The sequence below is a fragment of the Nelumbo nucifera genome, chromosome 7 (genome assembly GCF_055504915.1).
Source record: "Nelumbo nucifera cultivar China Antique chromosome 7, China Antique-T2T, whole genome shotgun sequence".
Taxonomy (NCBI): Eukaryota; Viridiplantae; Streptophyta; class Magnoliopsida; order Proteales; family Nelumbonaceae; genus Nelumbo; species Nelumbo nucifera.
Genome location: NC_142655.1, coordinates 1,244,044 through 1,266,669, shown reverse-complemented (window position 1 = coordinate 1,266,669; position 22,626 = coordinate 1,244,044). Strand labels below are relative to the sequence as shown.

General features: G+C 35.6%; 2 protein-coding genes across 2 annotated transcripts; one reads left to right on the top strand and one right to left on the bottom strand.

The window, feature by feature from the left end:
* Positions 1-913: 913 nt before the first annotated feature.
* Positions 914-1,764, bottom strand: LOC148790086 (uncharacterized). Its single transcript, XM_088891075.1, has one exon. The coding sequence runs from the start codon at positions 1,624-1,626 to the stop codon at positions 1,447-1,449; it is 180 nt and encodes a 59-aa protein (XP_088747201.1). The 5' UTR covers positions 1,627-1,764; the 3' UTR covers positions 914-1,446.
* An 18,083-nt stretch (positions 1,765-19,847) lies between these two features.
* Positions 19,848-22,000, top strand: LOC104597671 (uncharacterized). Its single transcript, XM_010259357.3, has 6 exons — positions 19,848-20,230; positions 20,352-20,404; positions 20,524-20,728; positions 21,146-21,425; positions 21,547-21,624; positions 21,740-22,000. Exons 3-6 carry the CDS (start codon positions 20,526-20,528, stop codon positions 21,785-21,787), a joined length of 609 nt encoding a protein of 202 aa, XP_010257659.1. The 5' UTR covers positions 19,848-20,230; positions 20,352-20,404; positions 20,524-20,525; the 3' UTR covers positions 21,788-22,000.
* The last annotated feature ends 626 nt before the right edge of the window (positions 22,001-22,626 follow it).

Genomic DNA, 22,626 nt, shown 5'->3' with positions numbered 1-22,626 from the left:
CTGTCGTCAAGGCCGCTTAAGCCTGAAGAGTTGATACATCCTCCTCGTAGGCTCATAACCTAAAGAAGTTGATACATCCTCTTTCTAATAATTGCTGGAAAAAGCAAGCACCCCAATCCAACCGGGTTAACTTCGGCTGTTGGGGCCCAACAGGCTGTTGAGACAGATTTTAGGCTGGACACGTTCTGTGCAGTTCACCCGTTGACGCCCCTGCTTTGATTTTTAGTCAAAATAAATTAAGATATAATTATTAATTTATTCATTCTCATAGTAACGTAGCATTTTCAGAAATTCTGGGCCCCCAACAGCTAAAGTTTTTCAAGCCCAACCCATCCAGCCATTGAATTGACGACAGCAAGACCAGATAGAATGAGTGGCTCAGAGGCTGTATTGTATTGTATTGTATTGTATTGTATTGTATTGTATTGTATTTGGGGCCTTTCGTCGAGCACGTCGTGGGTCCCTATTCTGTACTGTCGCCTGTCAATTATACACATTTGGGTTGGCTGGCTGATGACCTTTTCTTTTCATTTGTCTTTCAAATTTCAATAATGGCGAGATAGATGCCTTTTATTGAACAGATTCCCAAAAATGCCAAAGCAAACACAGCTCATGCCCTCATGGCACGGCAGTCCAGTCCCAGAGGAGATGACAAACCCATCCGTCCATCACCGTTCGAATTTCAAACGAACGTGGGTTCTTCAGCCATGCCTCATCAATCAAAGATGCAGACCATGAGAGGCCAACCAAAGAGGCCAATGTCATGAGATAGCCCATCCCTCTCAAATTCTCACTGTAATACACCACGACAAAAAATACAAAGCGCGTTGCTTCACCCAAATGGGAACGAACCGAAGATGTGAGTGAATGGGCATCCGCCACGAAGATCAGATTTGAAACGATACAATATAACTTGAAAAGAAAATGGAAATTTTATTTCTACAAATGGGATCAAAAGAAAGATGATAATACAAGTGGAGATTAATCTATCAATCAATCGTTAACACCACTTGTTTGTGATACAAGAAAGCATCCTCTCTTTCTCTCTCTCTCTCTCTCTCTCTCTCGCTCGCTTGGTCTCTCTCTCTCTTTCTCTCATTCCTTCTTTTTAATCACACTTTATTGTGCTAAACCACTGAAAAAATTACATATACAACAGGATAGAGGATACATCAAGCACACACACGCAAACAAATCCGGTATAATTAATTAATAAATAAATAACAATAATAACAATAATAATAAAAAAGAAGAAGAAAAGGATGGTCAAGATCAAGAAAGAATGCTCAAGCTCCATGCTCCTCCAGTCCTCTCCAGATGGAGATGCAGATCCCTAGCCCTAACCATTGAGAGCAAGCGAGAATAATAGGAGAATGAGAGTGAAATCCATCCATCCATCCATCCTGGATCTGCAACAAAGGAGAGAGTGGAAGAGGGGGGGGGGAATTAATGGAGCAAGCCGACGGCGAGAGCCATTAAAGAAGCGAGAACGGTGGGGGCGAAGACGGAGGCATCCGAGGTGGGGCTTGGAGCAGGAGCGTCAGCAGCTGACACAGTTTGGACGGCCGAGGTGGCCATGATCATGAGCACTGCGGCGACCAAAACTCTCATCTTCAATGCCTCCATTTTTCTCTTTCGGTACCGAAGAACGATAAGGTAGGCGGGAGGAAAGAGAAGAAGAGGCTCTACGATTCCTCGAACAGTGAATAATGTGTCGAGAGGAATTGTAGAGGCAGAGAGATTGGGGTTTGCAGGGAGAGGGCAATGGGCATTTATATTGGAGGGTTTTGCCTTTTGCGGGCAACTTGCCCGAGGTGACCGTGAACCACCTCTCTCTCTCTCACAGCAGCTCACTCCAATCGGGGTTGTTGACATTGACAGAGTGTCTGCCATGAGGTGCCATACAGCTGTCGCTTATCGTTTGTGGGTCCCCGCCTTTTTCTATTTTCTTAAACTACCCTTTCGTATATTTTAGGATTATTTACTTAGACACCCTTATCTTTCATATATATTTACTAAAATCTACTCTCTAAACTGAGTAATACTATTATTAAAAATCTAAAACCCCCTTACACTATTAGGACTAGTCGAGTCGAGTGAGCGTTCTAACTTTTAACGACCGGAAATGTGAAAGAAAATGGGTTAAGGCTTTTCAAACCTGTTATTGAATCAAATGAATTCTTAGGATTTATTCATTTGTTCTAAAATTTGATATTTTAAATTGTAATAATTACATTAAGAGGTATATTAGTATTGGTAAATTTTTTAATTTTTTTTTTTCTCTGAACTCTGAATGCAGAGAACGTTATTGAATTCTAAAAATGATCAAATATCCATTTTAACCCCCCATGTACGAGAGTTTTTTTTTGTTTTTTTAGAAATATCATTAGAAAATAAAAAGTTGTATGATTACACTTTAAGAGATAAGAGATAAGAGGAAAGGAACAACTATTGATTCCTCTTACAAGATAAGAGTTAAGAAGAAACGAAAAGGCTCTTAATTTTTATCCGTCTCATAATATTGTTCATTTGATTTACAATTGGAACTAAAATTGGAATTATAGTCAAAATCTTTTAGGCTCAATTTAGAAAGAGTATAAATGTAAATATGTACAATACAAATATATAAAAAATAATACAAAATATAAGATTTTACACTCTACATATTTACATTTATACTCTTTCCAAACTGAGCCTTACAATCAAAAATAGGTATGATTTAATCCCACAATTTATTTGGTTTAGACATGAATTAGAATCAAAATTGAAATAAGTTGGATGGAATGACTATTCCCTTAATCCAGCACTTGAATCCAATTTCATTTCAGGGTGATGTGGCATATCACTTTGGCACGAAATAATTAAGTTGTTCAACATGATTGTGCAACTATGTTCGAAAGTTGGCCGAGTAGTTGAGCAAGCTTTGAAATTTTTCATCTGATAAGACATTCCTAACCAACTGTTTGATTAAATGCTGCTCTTATATATTTTAAATAATTTGCAAGGAAACGTGCTAATTCAGTTTTCGAACTTTGATGACTAGGGATCTCTCTACCCATACCCAATTGGTTTCTGTTATTCATATTATCATACACATCTCAGATTTTGATAAATCAGACATTCTCCTAATTAATATAAAATAGAAAACTTACTCAAACTACAAAAAAAATCTAGACCTTCCATTATCCATTTATTGCACAATTTGGAATGGGCCAAAAACAAACAGCTAGGCCCTCCAGTTAAATTTCAATTTGAAAATGGGAGGGGGCATTATAAATAAAAGAGCTATAGTTTAAATTGATGATAAGTAACTGTACATGGGCTAATGGGCTTGTCCCATTCTCACCTAATAAAGATAAAAGACAAAAACATAGAAAACATATTTAAAATCATCTCATACCATTTCTATGTTAGATAATGCTACACTTTCACGCCAAGATAAGATGAATGAATAGACTTATTCAACCTCTTGTCCATTCTCTCTTTCTCTTAGGTGAAATATGGGGCCTCCTCTCTCTCTCTCTCTCATAAGCTTATATGTCTCATAATACAACTTAAGCGGGAACAGTATGTTATGGATATAAAACCCTTGTAGGGCTTTAAATGCATCCCATGATTCTGTAGCCAAAAACTTGGTACTGTTGTCCAAGGGAAAATGATAATTTCTGTATTTTTTTTTTCAAGTTGTGCTTGATGGCGAGGACAATGAAAGAAAGGAAAGGAAAGTCTAAACGAAAATGGCTTTCTTTAATTTGGATGAAAAGAGAAGCCAAAACGGAAAAAAAAAAAGAAGAAAATGACTTTCTTCAATTTGGATGACAAAAGAAACAAAAAGATAAAAGCATGTTAAGACAAAAATAGGAAAGTAAATTTACTCTTTGATCACTTTCATTTTCTCTTGAAAAGGGTAAAAAAAAAGAAAGTAAGGGAAGGAAATGAAGAGTGAAAACAATGGTCCCACCTTCTCTAAAATGAAATCTATACTACTTTAAAAGTACGAATAGCAAGGCAAGGTGCATAATGCCCTTGGAATGTATAGATCTTAAAAAGTTACTCAAAATAAAGAAAAAAAAAGATAATTCCAATAAGATATCAGAGTGTAAAGTTATGACTTTCAAAAGTTTGCACATAATTAAGTGTGCAACTTGTGACTTGGTTATTGGGTTGAACATGTCAATGGTTGAAACACCCAAATTAGTTGATTTTTAACAAGGGGGTTCAACTTAACCAAACCTAGAATCAAGGCTAAGTGATGGTTCAATCGAGTAGGTCAACAACAAGTTGAAAACATTGATTATAAATAAGAAATGTTTTTATTAATGATGAAAATGAAATGTAAAATTTAAAACCAATTGGAAGTAAAACTATTTTCCTATTATCTCTCATTAAATCTCATATCTAAGGTATATTCTCTTATTAAATCCTATATTTAAGATATATTTTTCTCGTCATTAAATTTTACTAATAAAACCCACAACATTACTTAATATAAAAATAAATATTTTGAAAAATAATTTGAAAACAAAACCACCTTCTTCCCTCTTGGTGGTGGATAAGCAATTTAACCATTTGGGGTCAAATCTGTTAATAAATAATGACATAATTAAATAATAAAAAATTAAAATAAATAAAATATATAATACAAAAATATAAAAAGAACTGAGCATGCCATTAATATTGTATTTTCATTATACTGAACAAAAATAAGTATAAAATGTAAAAAGTATTTTTGTAAATGATGAATGGAATGCTAAAATTAAAATCAACCTAGAAATGAAATGACATCATAGTCAAATAATAAAATTTTAAAAAATAGAAAATGCAAAGAATCACAAAAATAAATATTATACATAAGACATAATTTTATCAATAATGAAAATGTAATACAAAATTTAATGTCAACCTATAAATCAAACTATTTTTCTTTTTGGGTTGTGGGTTAGTGAATTGGTTCAAATGGATTAATCGATGATATCATAGTTAAATAATAAATATTTAAAAAATAATAAAAAAGTTCAAGTAATCAAAGGAATATATAAAAAATTATATACTAATTATGTTAAACAAAAATTAAGTGTGATAAGTAAAAATTATGTATATTATGTAGATGAAATGTATAATTTAAAACTGATCCGAAAGCAAATCTATTTTCTTATTTAAATAGTGTGTTAATGATCCAACTTTTCAAAGAAATTCATGATGTCATAATTGAATAATAAATATTTAAAAAAAGATAGAACACAAAAGATAAAAAAGTATAGAGTTTTTTCAAAGACATTTCAAAACATTTTTAATATTATATAATCATCATATTAAATAAAAATAATAAGACATAAATGGAATACAAAATTTAGCAGCAGCAGCGGTAGTAGTAGTGGTGGTGGTGGTAGTAGTAATAGTAATAATAATAATAATAATAATAATAATAACAATAATAATAATAATTGTTATTGTAATTCAAAATTTCTACAAGTGCACATTTAGTAAATGTATTTAAGTTTATTTTAACCATATTATTATTTTTATTAATTTTCAATTTCTATCATAACTATGATATATCTAAAATTAAAGTAATTAATATAAAAAAATATCCATGCGTGCAACGCACATACTTAATTACTCATAATTAAAAAAAAACTGATCCCACCCTACCTACAATGATTTTTTTTTTGGTTTTTTGTAATAAAATAATACTGATTATAACCCATTTTCCGATTCAATTGTTTAATGTGAAGGCAGAACATCCAGTTGGAGTTGTTGAACTCGAACTTTACCTTTTGACATCTTCCTAGCCAGATAAGACATTACTAACTGGTTGATTAAAGGGACTGCTTTATTAGCTGTTCCACATCATTATCCTCAATATCAATAACAAATTGTGCTAGTCCACTTTTCATTCTTAGGGGCTGATTAACAAAATTAATGTGTGACACACTTTCCTCTTTCTCAATTTGCAGAGAAATGGTTTTCCAGAGGAAAATCAGAAATAAGGAATCATTTTACTGATGTATTAAAATTAATTTTGATGCATACAGTAACAAAGATGGGTCTTCTGCTTTTGGTTGTATTGCTAGAAATGAAGAGAGTTGAGTCTCAATGGTTTGAAGTAAGACAATGAGGGGGTGATGCATTAATGTTGCTGAAGGGAGATTTTAGATTAGTTATTAATAGTCTAAAGTCTTGTTTCCCTTGGAGTATCAAGAATATCATTGAAGAATGCTATCTGTTTGCAGTGGGAAAGGCTTTAACTCGCAATTTTCCCATGTTTTTTTTAGAGAAGCAAATTATGTGACAGATTGGTTGGCTAATATACGTTGTGTTGTTGATTTAGAGGGTTCTTTGAGTTTTTTAGGTTTTTTCTTTTATAATATTTGTTTATGTGATTCCTGAGGAGGGCTACCAGCTGCAACCACTGGCTTTCCTTACAAGAAGGTTACCTAATAAAAGAGAGGACAGATGGATCGATCAAAAAGAAAAAAAAAGAACCCAATAGTTTCTACATTACATGATTAAATTGTTTCTGTTTTAAAAAGGTTGAAGTATTTAAATAAGATCTTAGGTGGGGATGTTTCTGATTTAAAAACAATCCAATAATTTGAAGAAGAGTGGCATGAGATATCTAAAACTAAAAAGAAACAAGGTCTCAAAAGAGACTAATGAAAGCTGTGGGTTACCCCGAATTAATTTTAAATTCTTATACTTTCATCCACTCATACAATTAGATCATTTCAGTGGTTCAATTCAAAGATACCAGTTATTCTCATTCTATTTAAACAGACAAGATCTCATTTATGTATGCTAGTGATTAGGGGTGTTAATGGTATTTGAAAATTCAATTTCGAATTCAATATTTAGCATAATCGAATTAAATTCAGATAATTCAAATATCTAATCGATTGAATTTGGATATTCTATTCTTACCGAATAGTTAATCGGATTTGAATTTGGATATAAATTGATTCGATTTGATAAATATCTAAATTTGACCGATTACTTAATTCTTATATATAATATATAAAATATTTTATATAATTTATATATAATAGTTAATTTATATATTTATATACTTTATATCAATAAAATATTTATTTTACATATTTATTAATTACCTAAAATAATTAATTATTCGAATATTTAATCAAATTCGAATTCGGATATTAATTTTCAATACCCGTCGGATATCAGATTTTCTAATCAGATTCGAATTTGGATATTGCCTTATCCGATTTGAATTCGATCCGTTTACACCCCTGATACATGATGCAATGATAATGATAATGGAATTCTGATGGACTGGTTAAGGGATAAAGCATATTGAATGAATCATGTGGACTCTGAAGTCTAAACACAAGTCTGTGAATAATGTCTCAGCATTATATTACGTTCTTTATAAAAAAAAAAAAAAAGTCCTAATCAGTATATAATAACAATGGAAATAGTTATAACTTGAATTCAATGTTTCTTCTTCTTAGATGGAAGGAAAAAAAGTAAAAGGGCTTTAGGATAGGTTCCCTAAATGTTTTGTGGTCTCCTTCTTACCCTAAAATTGTCTTCTTTTACTTTCACTTGTTGCTTTCCTTTCTAAAAAAATAAATTGTAATATGTTAACAAGAGATGCAAGTATATCCTCTGGTGTTTCCTCCTTTCTTAAGGCTCTCACCGGTGTAAATGCACAGGAGTGCACCGGTGTAAATGCACAGGAGTGCAAAAAGACTGAGTATAAATTCTGGTTTGCTTTTGCTTTAGATCTGACATTGTCTCATTTGTTTGTGAAATGTGAGAAGTAAAATGGAGTGATCTTCACTTCAAATGAAAGAGAATGGAGGTAGGAGGAGGGTTATCTAGCCATGAATGAAGCAGGATCCAAGATTATGTGATCCCATTTTATATAAGAAGTGAGGTGGGAGGAAGGTGTTACACATTTTGTATCAATTTTTGGGATGTAAAATTTGCATTGCTGGTAAATCCAAAAGAAACAAAAAGTACAAATTCTGTATAAGGTAGAAATGCAAATCACAATTACAAACAAATGAAAGCATAACAGAATTGGGTAGGCATGTGCAAATTTTGCATCTGGTCAAGATTTGCACTACAACCGAACACAGCCTAAAGTTTCCTCGTTACAAGGACCTGTTTGGAACTCAGATTAGCAGCACTTGATGGTTGTGTTTGATGATGCACAATCTGGTCATTCCCTGGTAGAAGGCAGTTCAGACGTTAGACTGTTACGTGGCCGGGTCAAACTATAAGGCAAGAAGATCAGAGCTCCTAGGGTATTTTACCTGGTATGGGCACTCCGATGCTTAAGTTAGTAAAGGAAATTGTGGTGAGTTGATTGCTTGAGAATGATAGTAAATTGTGAGAGCTAAATTGCACGTACCTTGTGAGGCTGGAGGCGAAGCCTTTATATAGGCGAACTGCCATGGGCCTCATTATGCGTGTCCGAGATCACTGGCCCGTCTAACCCAGAGTCTGTTCCGCACCCAAAAGTATTTGGTCACTCCTTGGTGGAAGGCAGTTCAGACGTTGGACTGTTACGTGGCCGGGTCAAACTGTAAGGCAAGAAGATCGGAGCTCCTAGGGTATGGGACAAACTATAAGGCAAGAAGATCAGAGCTCCTGGGGTATGGGACAAACTATAAGGCAAGAAGATCAGAGCTCCTAGGGTATTTTACCCGGTATGGGAACTCTGATGCTTAAGTTAATAAAGGAAATTGTGATGAGTTGATTGCTTGAGAATGATAGTAAATTGTGAGAGCTAAATCGCACGTACCTTGTGAGGCTGGAGGCGAGCCTTTATATAGGCGAACTGTCGTGGGCCTCATTATGCATGTCCGAGATCACTGGCCCGTCTAACCCAGAGTCTGTTCCGCACCCGAAGGTATTTGGTCACTCCTTGGTGGAAGGCAGTTCAGACGTTGGACTGTTACGTGGTCGGGTCAAACTATAAGGCAAGAAGATCAGAGCTCCTGGGGTATTTTACTCGGTATGGGCACTTCGATGCTTAAGTCAGTGAAGGAAATTGTTTGATTGCTTGAGAATGATAGTAAATTGTGAGAGCTAAATCGCACGTACCTTGTGAGGCTGGAGGCAAAGCTTTTATATAGGTAAACTACCGTGGGACTCATGATGCGTGTTCGAGATCACTGGCTCGTCTAACCCGGAGTTTGTTTCGCACCCAAAGGTGGACTCCAAGTAAGTTGATAAGGCTTATCTAGGTTCATCCAAATCAGGTAGGATGAAGATAAGGTCCGTTGGTGTGCAACGTGATCTCAAGGAGATCGGAGACAGCCGACTCGCTTCTAGAAGAATACTATATGGCACCTCGGCAAGTCGGTGAGTGTGGTGAGCTGCTCAGGCCCCAGTATTTTGACTGAATGACCCAAGGTTAAATGTTGCCAAATCGACGAATTGCTCCACATGTCATCATATCATTGAATGGGCTAAATTATCTCTCATCATTCTTAGATGTTGTTTATCCTATCATAACACCCCACATTAACCATAAAAGATCGGAGTGATTGTACAAATGAAACCAGTCAATTTGTGCATTACGGACTATGAAACCAGTCAAGAGTGAGCATGCCAGTTTTATTTGTAGCCCATCCAAAGCATATACAGTTGATGACCGATGGCTGATGTGGGGGCATTATTATTTGTTAAAAAGACATCATGTTTGTTGGGGTGCCTCTGCTCTTTCACTTAATAGTAGAAAAATGTAGTTAATAAATAAAATGCCACCTCACAGACTAATAGCTTAATAAGGTTCAAAATATTGGCAGATATTGTACAAAAAATTTGTTTAAAAAAAGTGGCAATATAAATATATTTATATATATATATATAATAAAAATACAAGGTTTCAAAATATTACATAAAAGATTTTGCAGTTTGGAAAAGTACAAATACAAATAAATACATACAAAATATAAGATTTTGCACCTTACGTATTTGCATTTATACTCTTTCCAAACTAAGCTGAATTTATTTATATTTGTTGGATTTTAATCTCATAAGAGATTTAATTTAATGGGTTTGATTGGTCAATTACATGAGAAATTGTACCTATACACTTGTTTAGAAAATTAGTTTTTCTCTTACAAAACCCAGTTTTGGACTTATCCCACATCGAAAAATTATAAGCTTTGTTTTCAATATTTTAAGCTTCAAGGTGCCTTTTTTGAAGCAGCACCTACATTTTCTTCATACCTCTTCATAAACTATTTAAGGAGTATGAATCAGACTTCAAAAACACACATTTTTCGAAATTCACTCACTCTCTCTCTCTCTCTCTCAGTTCGGTCTGCTACAGTTTCACATAATGACATAACTCTTCAACTTTGCTGGTTGCAGATTCTTGCCCAAGGTTCTATTGTATCATGGGAACGGATTTGCCTATAACCCAAAAGCAAACTCAGTGAAACTGAGTGGGGGCAAATAACATTCTAAATATAGTGTTTTCAGACGTGCCTCAGAGCTTCTCCTCCAAAATTTCAGTGACCCCATTACCCAACAATATTTATACGCTTTCCAAACTGAGTCTTATGTGCGATAACACCTCAAAACTAGACCTCTTTTTAGGTCGAAACCCGAGTCCAATACAGCGTACAAAAAAACTAATTACAGGTAAAAGCAACAGTAGAGAAGAGTTGTGTCATTATGTGAAACTTTGCCTCAATTCATACATACATTATGTGCAGGGGTGTGGAGTGCCAAACAGTGTCAAGCAAAATTTGTCTGTATATATTTCATAAAAAAGCATTTTCAATGTTCAATTTGCCTCATATCTCAGTTATACTTGGATTAAAAGCCTTGTAAAACATGATTTTCTATGGTATAAAATGCTGGTTTATATATTTGCCGATGATATATTTGGATAATTGAGAGTAATAAATTTTACAGGAATCTTTCTTTCATGAAAAATAGGACATGCATTTTATCTGTCATTCTGTTTGTACAATTGGAACCTGATTTTTTTTCCTCTTTTCTGGTATTACATTATGAGTTCACATCTGCGTCTCACATGGGGGTGCCCCATAGCACATTCCCGTCATGTATTGGGAACATCTCCCGATAATGACATCATTATTTCTGATATTATCATCGGAAAATGTTTTCAATATACGGTGGGGATGTGTTGTGGGACGTTGTGGGGCACAGATACTCTTACATTATACACAATAAGGGGAATCACAATCAGGGGGCGGGGACAAAATAGATGCACGTCACGTGAGGTCCACCGGCTATTATGCTTCCAAGAGTTTGATCTCGGGTCCAATTTGGGAGGGATGCCAACTAACCAACTCACCAACTAGATCGATGGGCCAATCTTTCGATTGGGATTAACTGCTATAATAAAGATGCCACAATGACACCCTCTTCGTTTATTGTCTTCACTAAATTTGTAATGTTTAATAGAATTGCAAGTGAATGTAATCCATGAGACCATGATTGCCAAAGTATTTTGACATCTTTGAAAGAGGAGTGGAAATGATTGGAGCCATAATAGAGAAGATCTCACTATAATTGGTAATAATGCCACAATGACACCCTCTTCGTTCATCATCTTCTGAACTTTATCTTAATTATATGAGCTTGGCTACATAAATGATAAATCTTGTTTTACCATTCCATTCTATTCTGGGCAAGTATCGGGGTTTGCTCCTAACAGGGTGCATCTTACACAACCATACCAGGCCACCATGTATTAGTACCTCTTTTTCTATGAATAACAACACAAAGTATGAAAGATATTTTCAATGTATGGTTAAGAGGCGTTGTGAGGAGCATTCTTTAATTTGAGGAATAGAGCCGGACTCAGCATAGTCTGGATCAAGGTTCAAAACTTGAATATATTACGGATCGTATCAGTCAATACGTATTATATCAGGGACTTCCCAATACGGATGGGATGGGGGTGTTTACCCCGATTTAGGGGTGGACAGGCATTAAACCAACCCCTCCGAATCAAGTTATGATGATGATTATTACAAAACAAGCCAACAAGGGACCTCTCAAATGGTTACGACTAGCCAATTGAGGCAAAAGCCATGCGGGCTCAGAACTAAACCAGTACCCTTTGAACAAAGCTAGATAATGCGCAACAGAGTTTTATTTATTTTTTGTTTTTCTTTTTCACAGTTAACATAACACCACAAAACACAGAAGTAAAAGAAGAGACCTCAGCGGTATTAGACAGAACAAACCAACTATCACTGTCACAGGAGGTTTGATTCTTTAGGCATTGGGATCAGCGGAAGGCAGAGGTGTGATTGCTTTGGTACAGAAAATGCTAATAAATGGAATGTAGACCATTCCATTAGAGGTAAGATTTATAGCGTAAGGCTAATAAATGAAATATATACGTGGCAACGTTGATGGAAGTTAGTTCAACTAACAAGAACAGGTGGGTGGAGATTATAAATTAGTTGCCTAAATATGTAATTTGTTAATCTATCTTTCTCTCTCACTCACAACACACAGCTAAAATACGAACTCACATTAATGCTATAAGCACCACTTCCTTCAAACTATTCTTCTTGGAGGCTTTGTTGCTTTGCTCTTATTATTGAATTGAATTAGGAGGAGAACCACACAATTATGTAGCAAAGTGACAGCTTAACTCACATTAATTAATGCTCTGAATTGTCCTTTAAAAGGTGTTGCTAAGAATATATGGTTCATGGCAACAACCATATAAGTTTAGGAATCATTTTCTAATGAATCAAACTTATGTTATTTCCCTCTCCCATTATTTGGTAATTAAGCAAAACTGTCGACTGTGTCAAGAATGCTTAGCTCCCTTCATCGACTCTGGCTGTACAGAATATTGTAGCTTCTGGCTATGCTTGTATTGGTACAAGTGGTCTCCCTGCTTTTGATTAAAAGTTTAAAACAAACAAACTGTATACTTGAACACCACTGGGCCTCTAGGGCTGCAGATAGAATAATAGATCGGGTTGAATCTGATGTACCAAAGCTCCAAATTTTATTTTTACTATTTGGCTTGAACTAAATCAATATCAATCAGATTCTGATTCTGATCAAATCCAGATATAAATGTTTTGGATACTGTATATTATGAATAAAATGACTTCAAAATAACTAATATACATGCATACATACATAACCAACCACAATGATATTGAGAAACCTTGTAACCAATCAACCGGCATCATAAATAAAAAACTAGTATCCAACTAGGAGTTTTTTTTTTTTAAAATCAAAATTCATGAAAGGATGAATCCACATTCAGTCCCATTATAAATGGATGAAATTTGGAACACCCTTTACTTGATTGGATTTGAATTCAAATTCAAATAAATAAAAACCCTTCGCAGCCCTATGGGCCTCAATTTTCTTTTTGGGCATTAATGCATGGGCCCAATCATTGATCAGGTCAATATTTTGGAAACAACCTCTCTTCTCTTTATGTATATGGGTAAGGCTGGATACACCTATCACACTCAGACCCCACATTGGCGGGAACCTCGTGCACTGAGCTGCCCTAATTCACATAACTGGGTGGATTGCATTCCACCTGTCTTAATTCAACAACATTTTAAAAAATGACCCGGAAATGGACTGTTCTGGCCACCGGTTTCCGGGTCAATGGTCCAGTCGTCCGGTTTAAATGGATGGCTCATTCTAACAGTAAAATTTAAAATAATTAAAAAATAAAAAATGATCAAAAACTGTTGAACGGGTTGATGGTTCGACCGCCCATATCAACAGTTTATTGACTTTTTCAACAGTTTTTGACCAGATTTCGGATTTTAGATATAACAGAACCGGTTGCCTCAACGGTTCCTGAGCCAAACAATTCAACTGTCCAAATCAATGGCAATTCGAAAACGTTGTATTTCAAGGATAGGGAGCCTGGAATTCCAATTTCTAAACAAAAGTTCAGCATAAACTATGTGAAATTTATCAAGCCAATTTATTTCCAATAAAATTTTGGTTACAGTCAAGATGGGAGGCGTAGTGAATCTCTGAAATCTTTACAAATATGTACGGTGCAAATACATGGTTTTGCACTATACATATATCTATTTGCACTCTCCCCAAAACTGAGCCTAATGCTGAATTCCCTATGTTGGTCAAATGAGTTTGTTTTGGGAAGACTGGGTTTAGACTTTAGAATGCAGCTAAATGGGTTGATCGTGTAGACTGGATTTTCCAAAATGAATGTGTAATTGGAAAATGACTTATCTCCTTTTTGCATACTGTATTTTGCATTTCTTAAATTTATCTTCTTTTTGCAGTTAAAATGCTCTTCAAGGACACTTAGTTTTTAAGGGCAAAAAGGAAATGAATCCTTAAAATAAGAAATGCCAAATGCAGTCTTACTTCTCTTTGTTCACCCCATAAAGGAAATGTTTGGCTCTGGCGGCCCAGTGAATAACAGCAACATACAAAAGGCCCATTTGGTTCACAGGTATAGGGGTTTGAAATTGGAATCAAAATGATTCATTTTGATTCTAAATATGAAATAGAAATTCCATTCCCATATTCTTGGTGGAATAGCATTCCCCATTTGAGGGAATAGCAATTCCCTCTTTCTCCTTGAAAATAAAATCTCATTTCAGCTGATTTTAATTTTCATTCCAATTTTAGTATAAACCAAACAAACCATGGGAATAAATCATTTGATTCCAACTGCAAAGCAAATGGACCCAAAGGGTCTTCATTCTTCATTAACACGGTAGATTGGTAGCCCAGTGACTGTCTGTCGCAATTCGTTGACGAGCAACAGATCAATTACATTGAGAGATGGTAGTAGATTTCATCAACACGTAAGGATGGTAGTAAGTAGTGTTGTGAAGACTCAATGTGTGAATCTTATACGAACAAAGAGCTTGTATAAACAGCTTCTGACTATTGTTGCTGAACCGTCAATTAATCTACTTGTTGCCTTGTTGGGGTAGCATTTGAGGAGCAAAACTTGTTAGGAATAATCTCTATATTTTTTTTGCGCAAATCAAAGAGATCTTAACAAAAAATATCAATCATGCAGTAATGAAACAAACAATTAAACACAAAACAAGCAATAGTAATAGGTATCAAGATTTACGTGAAAAATCCCTCAATGTGAGGATAAAAACTACGGACCGAAATCTAAATCATCTATTATCAATAATAGTAATGGGATACAAGGTTTTTCTATCTATTTACAATTAGATGATGAACATTAAAAAAGTTCTTGGATTTCAATAACAGAAAACATCATTAAAATAGATAGCAAATAATAAATCTCTCACAAAGAGTTGAAATACGAGGTAAGAAGAGATATTGAAAACCGATTTATCTTATTCGGTTCAGTCCTTGTAAATTTTTTTCTTCTTCTTAAAACCTTCTTCTCAAAACTCATTTTCTTTTCTCTAATATTTTCTAGAGAATTGTTAGATTTGAGAGAGTGGAACTCTCTCCAATTCGTTGATTAGCCAAGAACGTATTGACTTGTTTTACAAGCCAATGCAAAAATGTCTGACCTTTCGTTCTTTTCCTTCTTTTTTTTCTTGTTTTTATTAGTGGGTCTCATCTCATAAAGGGAACCCCAACAAACCTTAACCACTCGATCTAGTTCTATGGCTTTGAGTTAATTGGATGGTGGAATTGATTAGTGAGAAGTCAATAAATCAATCTTTGGATCATCGAAGGGGATGTCCTGAAATCTTATCAATGATGCTTCCGTTGGCTAGACTGTAATATAAAAAAATAAAACACCTCTTGTAATTTGTATTTTCTGAAGGAAGACTGAAATAAGTATCAGAAACACATTCCAATACCTCAGTTAATATTTAATACCCATGTAATGGTTGGCTTCATGCCGGCAATGACAACACTTGATGAATGAATCTTCCACATCAAATCCGTCCATCAAATTAAATAGATGGTCCTCTCAGGAAATACTGGTGTTAAGTCATAGTGATTTAATGAACTGCATCATGGAATTCATCACGGAATACATTTTGTTCTTTGGGAAAAGAAATGCAAGGAAAATGAGAAATATATATATACTTCTCTCTCTTCCCCATGCTTTCCTCTTAAGAAGTTTTTGATCAATTCAATTGGATATTACCAAATTAATGTTTATGGTATTCTGGGACGAGGTTATCTTGATAAGGGGTTTAATGCTTTTCGTTGTTCAACATACTGGAAGTGCTAATGTATCTCAAATCCCACCCATTCTTCACTAATTTGATGCATCCCAGTTCCCAGATAAAGGAGCCATATTAACATATTAGCGAAATCCATAATATGATATTCTACCAAGGCAAATCTTGGGGGGAACTTAGAACACAGTGGATTGAAACTCTTAATCGAAAACCCTCCTCATCAATTCTGTCAATTAAGTCACAAAATTCAAAAGGGTACTTCTTGAGAAGTACATTAGAAGGAAGCTCTGTGGAAAAATGGGTTCTCAGAGCCGATGAAAAATTATTGGGTAGCTTTCTGTCCTGTATGTGGAAAAAAGAAGACAATTCTTGGACTGATATGGTTAATAACTTCAACAAAGAATAAGAAAATCCAACAATTGCAAACCAAGGTGACTTGTCAAGCAAGTAGAATTGTATTGAGAAAGGTTCTCAAGCAAGGAATCCAGTTTGATAACTGGCAAGCAAGGAAACTATGGTGGTCTTCTAAACAATGAGAACAATCTTGTGATCTTTCATTCTATGCCATCCAAAGAATTTCAAAAATTTAGGGTTTATGCTTAAGAATCAGCTGCAAGCAGATATTTGGACCCAAGAGATGGATAGATACCCAACAAGCAGCTGCAGGTATTAGTCAAGAAGAGATGGAACATCTGGAGACTGGATCGCAGATTGAGAACCATATCAAGAGCTTGGTGAGATACATTTGAGTCTATTGCTTGATCCACCAGGTGCAGTTGGCCCAACTACACTCTACGTTGTCTTCAAGGTTTTACCGTTTAGTTTTGAAAACCCCGGGAAAATAGTAAGACTTGTTTAGTAGAAGAGCTGCTTATGGAATAGTTTTTGTAGCACCAATTCCATTCAGGCATTGATGGAGATTCTCCTGAGAAATCAGGGATTGTACTTTAAAGGCGAAAAGGGTTAGATAAACATACCGAGATTCACATCAACCAAAATTTATTTTGCAGAGTGTAGGTTCTTCTGAAAATGGGGGCAGGATATTTGGGGACTGATCTGTAAAATTTGGGACTAAAACTGTGTGTCTGTGTGTGTGGGTGGGTGGGGGGACTTGGAGCCTTTCAGGCTTTTCCAAAATTGAAAGACTAAAATTTAGTCCTTTTTTGGCTATTTGGCAATAATGAAAGACAGGAAGCTAGAAAGACCTGCGCCCCAGAAAGCTAGTGGAAGCCCAAAATGATTAAAAAAAAAAAAATCAGAAAGTCTTGTCTTTCCACACCTAAAATCTTGGGAGAATGACTGATCAGTCCAGGTCAGATATTTTTAGTCCCACCGTACAAGGGGATGAATCCTGACTGTGAATTGATGCCAAATTCATGGGCAGGATGCAGTTTATAAGGGGGGGGTGGCTACTAATAGACTATGGGAGCTGTCATTCAGAAGTCTGCATTGGGTTACAGTGTACTTAACCTAAAATTATCAAACACTCTTAAACTTTAAAGACCAAATTTCAAAGCTCAGTACATCTTTTGGTCATGGCTGGTAGGAAGATCTTCCTAAAAAAGACTTTCAAAATGACACCTTAGTCATCTGTTTTAATAGATAGGCATCATTTTAACACATGTGACTAATAGGAAGGGTGGATTCTCCTAGAAATTGAGGCTAGATATATTTGGGGCCTGAGCTTTCAGTACAGCTATCCTGCTCAGCCACATTGACAGTTTCCTTGGGTTACTGAACTGTGGGGATGCTCAAGTTTTCCACTCTTTTTGTTAGGGTATAGGAAACATCACAAGCACAAGCTCTTCTATAGCAAGTTCTATCTCTACATCAGTGACTCGAGTGACTCACCAAGTTACTAATATTCAACTCAACTAAGCTCAGTCTTAAATCCTATTTGGGGGCTGCATGAATCCTGTCTCAGTATTATGCTCTATCAATATTCTTTCTCAGGATTCATGTTATCATTGACCAAATGTTTTTATATTAATAGCTGCAAACATTAACACCCTCCTCCCTTAGTTGGGCTTAAGATCAAGCAGTGCATGACAAACTACTAGTGAAGGTAGTAACTGAACAAATTGAGTCGGAAAAATAAATAATGTCAACCTGATCAAGTCATATTTAGAACCAAGAGGGTAAAAAAGAAAGACTCAAACTGAACAGTCCATGCCCATAAGTATTAATGAAATAATTAACAAAAGATTCCATCTGAAAGACTAAAACTTTGAGAAATTTGATCATGGATTAGAGTGGCTGAAATTTTCGAAATATAAAACCTTAGGTTCCACCAAGAAGATCAAAATACCTTAAACTACCTAAGGATTCTTAAGCCCAAACTCAGCCCAAAAAGAGTCCAGGGCGTTGGACCCAACCAAGCCAAAAGACCAAAAATCCAATCCAGCCATGTAAAATTGTGGGCTGGGTCAGTCTGGGCTTGGGTTGGGCCTCCCAAGTTGTACCCCAACCAACACTAGGGATGATCATGGGCTGGGCCCGAGCTTGGGCCTGATTCCGGGCCTATATGTATTTGTTTTATACATTATATTATATTATACAAAATATAAATTATGCATGTCATATAATAATATTTATATGTATAACATACAATATAACATGTAATACCTACAAAACGTGACACCTGCCCTAGTTGAAAAGAGAAGGTAGCTGTCTCATTTGGTAGGTTTTATAAAAGGCTACACCCTCTAGTCCCCACAAACATGTAACATTAACAATTCTGAGTTCAAATTGGGTAAGGGGTTTTAGTATAAAAGAAAATTATCAAAGGTAAGTTTTCCCTCTTGGGGGATGTATTTTTTTTTGGATTTTGAGAGGGAAAAAGTTGGTAAATGGGATTTTGGTTTTCATTGACCAAGAATATCATGTTCATTTTTCAGATTAATGTGGGGACCAGAAAAAATTTATTTTCCTGGGTATCATTTATCTGGGTAAGTGATATCCATCTCCTAGGTGGATAAATAATTTTTCCACCTAAGAAGAAAATTGCTAACAGTTGAATGAAACAAAAATACCCCTTTTAATAATGGATTTTTATAACTAAAATGATCAATACCTTATTTACCTGAAAAAAAAAAAAAAAAAACATGGATAAGAAACTTGCTGAAAAACGAACGGGGCCTTAAATCCCTACATGTCTAATATCTTTATTGGTTTTTCATCATTATTTTAGAAATTTGAAATTTAATGCTTGTTGATTTCATTTACATGTACTGTTATGGATTTGGGTAAAAGAGTAATTACGATCAATATTTTTTTAACTAAAAATTCAAATAAAGAATTAAGTATAATAACGTGTCATATGCAAGAAGCTTTCAGACAGCCAAGGCTGTCAATTTTTTACATATAGCAAGTGAATACGAAATTACTTCTTAGGCCATGGGCCCATGCCCATGCATACTTTATATTTTTCTGCGGAAAAGTTAAATGCAGACCCTGTACTCTTTGTTGTTTTTTGGATTAGAAGAATTAGACCACCATCATTATTCATTATTAGCTTAATTAATTAAGCTACTGAAAGCTAAATTGGATGAGATCGCCTACTCAATACAAGAATCATCCCAGGTAAACAAACCAAAGATCCTTCTCATGATCCCTGACCACACACCAAATGAACAGATTGTTTGGAGGACTAAGATCGTCCCCATAGGGACAGTAATTGTTGGAATATGAAGTATTAAGCATCTGTGACTGTGTGAGAGAGAGAGATGATGGATCGGCTTTTTGGTTGGGCAAGGGAACATGGGACGAAGTTTGTTGGAGGAACAAACATCTGGCCGTCTATTTGAATCAAATGGTTATCATAATTTTCCATTATTTTATTTGGGTTGTAAATAAAAGAGGAGAAAAGTGGGCAAATTGAGAAATGAATGAAGAACCCACAAGGTGGATAGAAAGAAATACAGAACACAGAAGTTTGAGAGAGAGAACCAGAGAAGCACAAAGCGAAAGATTGGCTACCAGCCGTGAAGGATAGCGGAGGAAAGGGAGAATTTCAGAAAATTCATCTGGGTTTTCTGTTTTCTTGAAAGAATCTTCTCATTCTGTGCAGGAATAACATCTTCTTTGTTGCTCTGGAATGAAATTCTTTCCTTGTAATACATCTCTCTTCTTCCTTGTTTGCATTCTAATTGTCTTCTCCTCAAACAGATTTCATTTCTTCTTGTTTCCGTGGGTTTCTCTTAATGGGTCTTCCTTGATCCTTTCGAATTGCAGAGTAATTTGACGGGTTTTCTCTGGATTCCTCTGTAATAGCCATAGATCTTAAGGTGAGAGAAATCTTTCTCTCTTCTTTCAACTTTGTTTCTTTTTCTTTTTTAATCCCGGTATCTTGAGTTATTAGAGCAAACCAAATGGGTTGTTAACTGACTCTGTTTTGTTCATGCAGACATGGAGAAGGAAGGAAAGCATCAAGGACCCGGAAGAGCTCCTGAGACAGAATTTCTGTTACAGTGGGGAAACAGAAAAAGGCTTCGATGTGTGAAGGTAAAAGCCAGAGATATCGCAGGGAAGAGAATCACTACTCGTGTCGATCGTCGTGTTGTGAGAGCTGAGAAAGAAACACCTCCTCTACAACAGAATCCCATGAACAGGTAAGATGAGGCCGAGAATAAGCACAGAACAGAATTTCAAGAATCCCGACATCAAATATCAGTTCGTTTCCGTTCCGTTTGGTTTCAGGGACTCGGAAACCTGAAGATAAGAAAACACAGAACAGAATCTCAAGAAAATGAGCTTGAGAACGTCAAATAAAAAAAAAAAAAAAAAACAGTTCTTTTTTAGATTTTGTTTGGTATCAAGTACTCGGGACCTAAAAAAGGAGAAATTCCACAAGAAATTTCAAGAAAATGAGATAGAAAGCATCAGAAATCGAGTTTTTTTTTTGGGGTTTTCTTTTGTTTCAGAAACTCAAAAACCTGAACAGAAGAAAAACCCACAAAGGAATTCCAACAAAACAAGGTCCGAGTCATCAGAAATCGATTTATTGTTGGGTGCTGTTTTGGTTATAGGAACGCAGAATCGGTGATACATCCATCGAGTATAAACGAGAACAGGAAGTCAGCTTCGCCAGAAAAGGAAGACCGATACTACGCGACGAGAGGGTCAATGGGGTTCGATGACAATGCGAAGATCTTCATGGATGAAGGAGAGGATAGAGCGGTTGTCTGGCCAAAGCTATTTATTTCACTATCAAGCAAAGAAAAGGAAGAGGATTTCATGGCGATGAAGGGGTGTAAGCTTCCTCAGAGACCCAAGAAGAGGGCCAAATATATACAGAGGACCATACTCGTGAGTTCTTTCTCCCTCTTTCTCTCCCCCTGTTTCAAGTTTCAACAGAACTGATAAAAGACCCATTTTTTCTTGGAGGATATAATCTGATCTTTGTGTTATTTGGTGGATCGGGTTGCAGTTAGTGAGTCCTGGTGCTTGGTTATCTGATCTTTGTCAAGAGAGATATGAGGTGAGGGAGAAGAAGACATCTAAGAAGGTATGGAATCAGTTTTGATATTTGTTGTTTTTCTTTTTTTTTTCCTTTTTCCTTTTTTATATTTTAATTTAATAAAGATTTACGGTTGGATTAATTTGGAGAATGGTGGGTGCAGAGACCAAGAGGATTGAAGGCTATGAGCATGGAAAGCGATTCAGAATGAGTGGTTGAGGCACGCATTCATTTTGATTTTGAGTTCTAGAGAGCCTGTAACAGTTTTTTCTTTTTCTTTTTTTTTTGTTTCTTTTTTGTTCAGGAAGAAAACCAAAACAGAGATGTCTCTGTTCCGGATGTACAAGTTGCCTTTGCTTGAAAAAAAAAAATTTGTTTAATTTCTCCTGCATTTAACGAACTCCACTCTACGAAGATTCTTTCAGTTTGATATCTCTTCTCTTCTCTTCTCCCTTTCTTTTCTAGAGAGTTTTTCTTGTTTTATGCCTTACAGTTGCCATTTTGTATTTCAGTTCACAAGCGACAAGCTCCTAATAAGTGCTACATGAATCATGAATCATGATAGATGATGAATTGATGATGATAGGGGGGGTGGGTGGGTGGGGGGGGGGGTGAGAGATCAGAGACCCCTCCCTTGGTTTGAGGCGTTCAACCACTGAAATTGTGGACAATAGAATTAAGATCTCGGTGTAATTAGTGAGCTGGACCCGATGTAGTATTAGAATAAACTGAAAGACTATTTTAACCCTTTGTTATCCTTCAAATTTTCAAAAATAACCATTGAAATTCCCATCTCTGTCTATAGGTTGCTTATGTTGTTGGGTGTGTCAATTTTCATCTGGCCATAAATTGGAGTATAGATTTCCATCCATGCCTTTTTGAGGGGGTGTGAATCGATGTGGGGAACAGAAACCTTACCAAATTGAACTCGTACTTAATGGACTTTGGTTTGGGTTGGAATTTCTCAACTTCCATGGAAGATGATCCACTGGATTGCATGCCAAATTGCCAACCCAACTCCAAGGTGTCCGATGACAAATTTAGTCCCTC

Coding starts and splice junctions, on each gene's coding strand:
- LOC148790086 (XM_088891075.1), bottom strand. CDS start 1,626: ATGGAGGCATTGAAGATGAGAGTTTTGGTCGCCGCAGTGCTCATGATC.
- LOC104597671 (XM_010259357.3), top strand. CDS start 20,526: ATGGAGAAGGAAGGAAAGCATCAAGGACCCGGAAGAGCTCCTGAGACA. Junction 20,729..21,145: donor CAACAGAATCCCATGAACAG/GTAAGATGAGGC, acceptor TTTTGGTTATAG/GAACGCAGAATCGGTGATAC. Junction 21,625..21,739: donor AGAAGAAGACATCTAAGAAG/GTATGGAATCAG, acceptor TGGTGGGTGCAG/AGACCAAGAGGATTGAAGGC.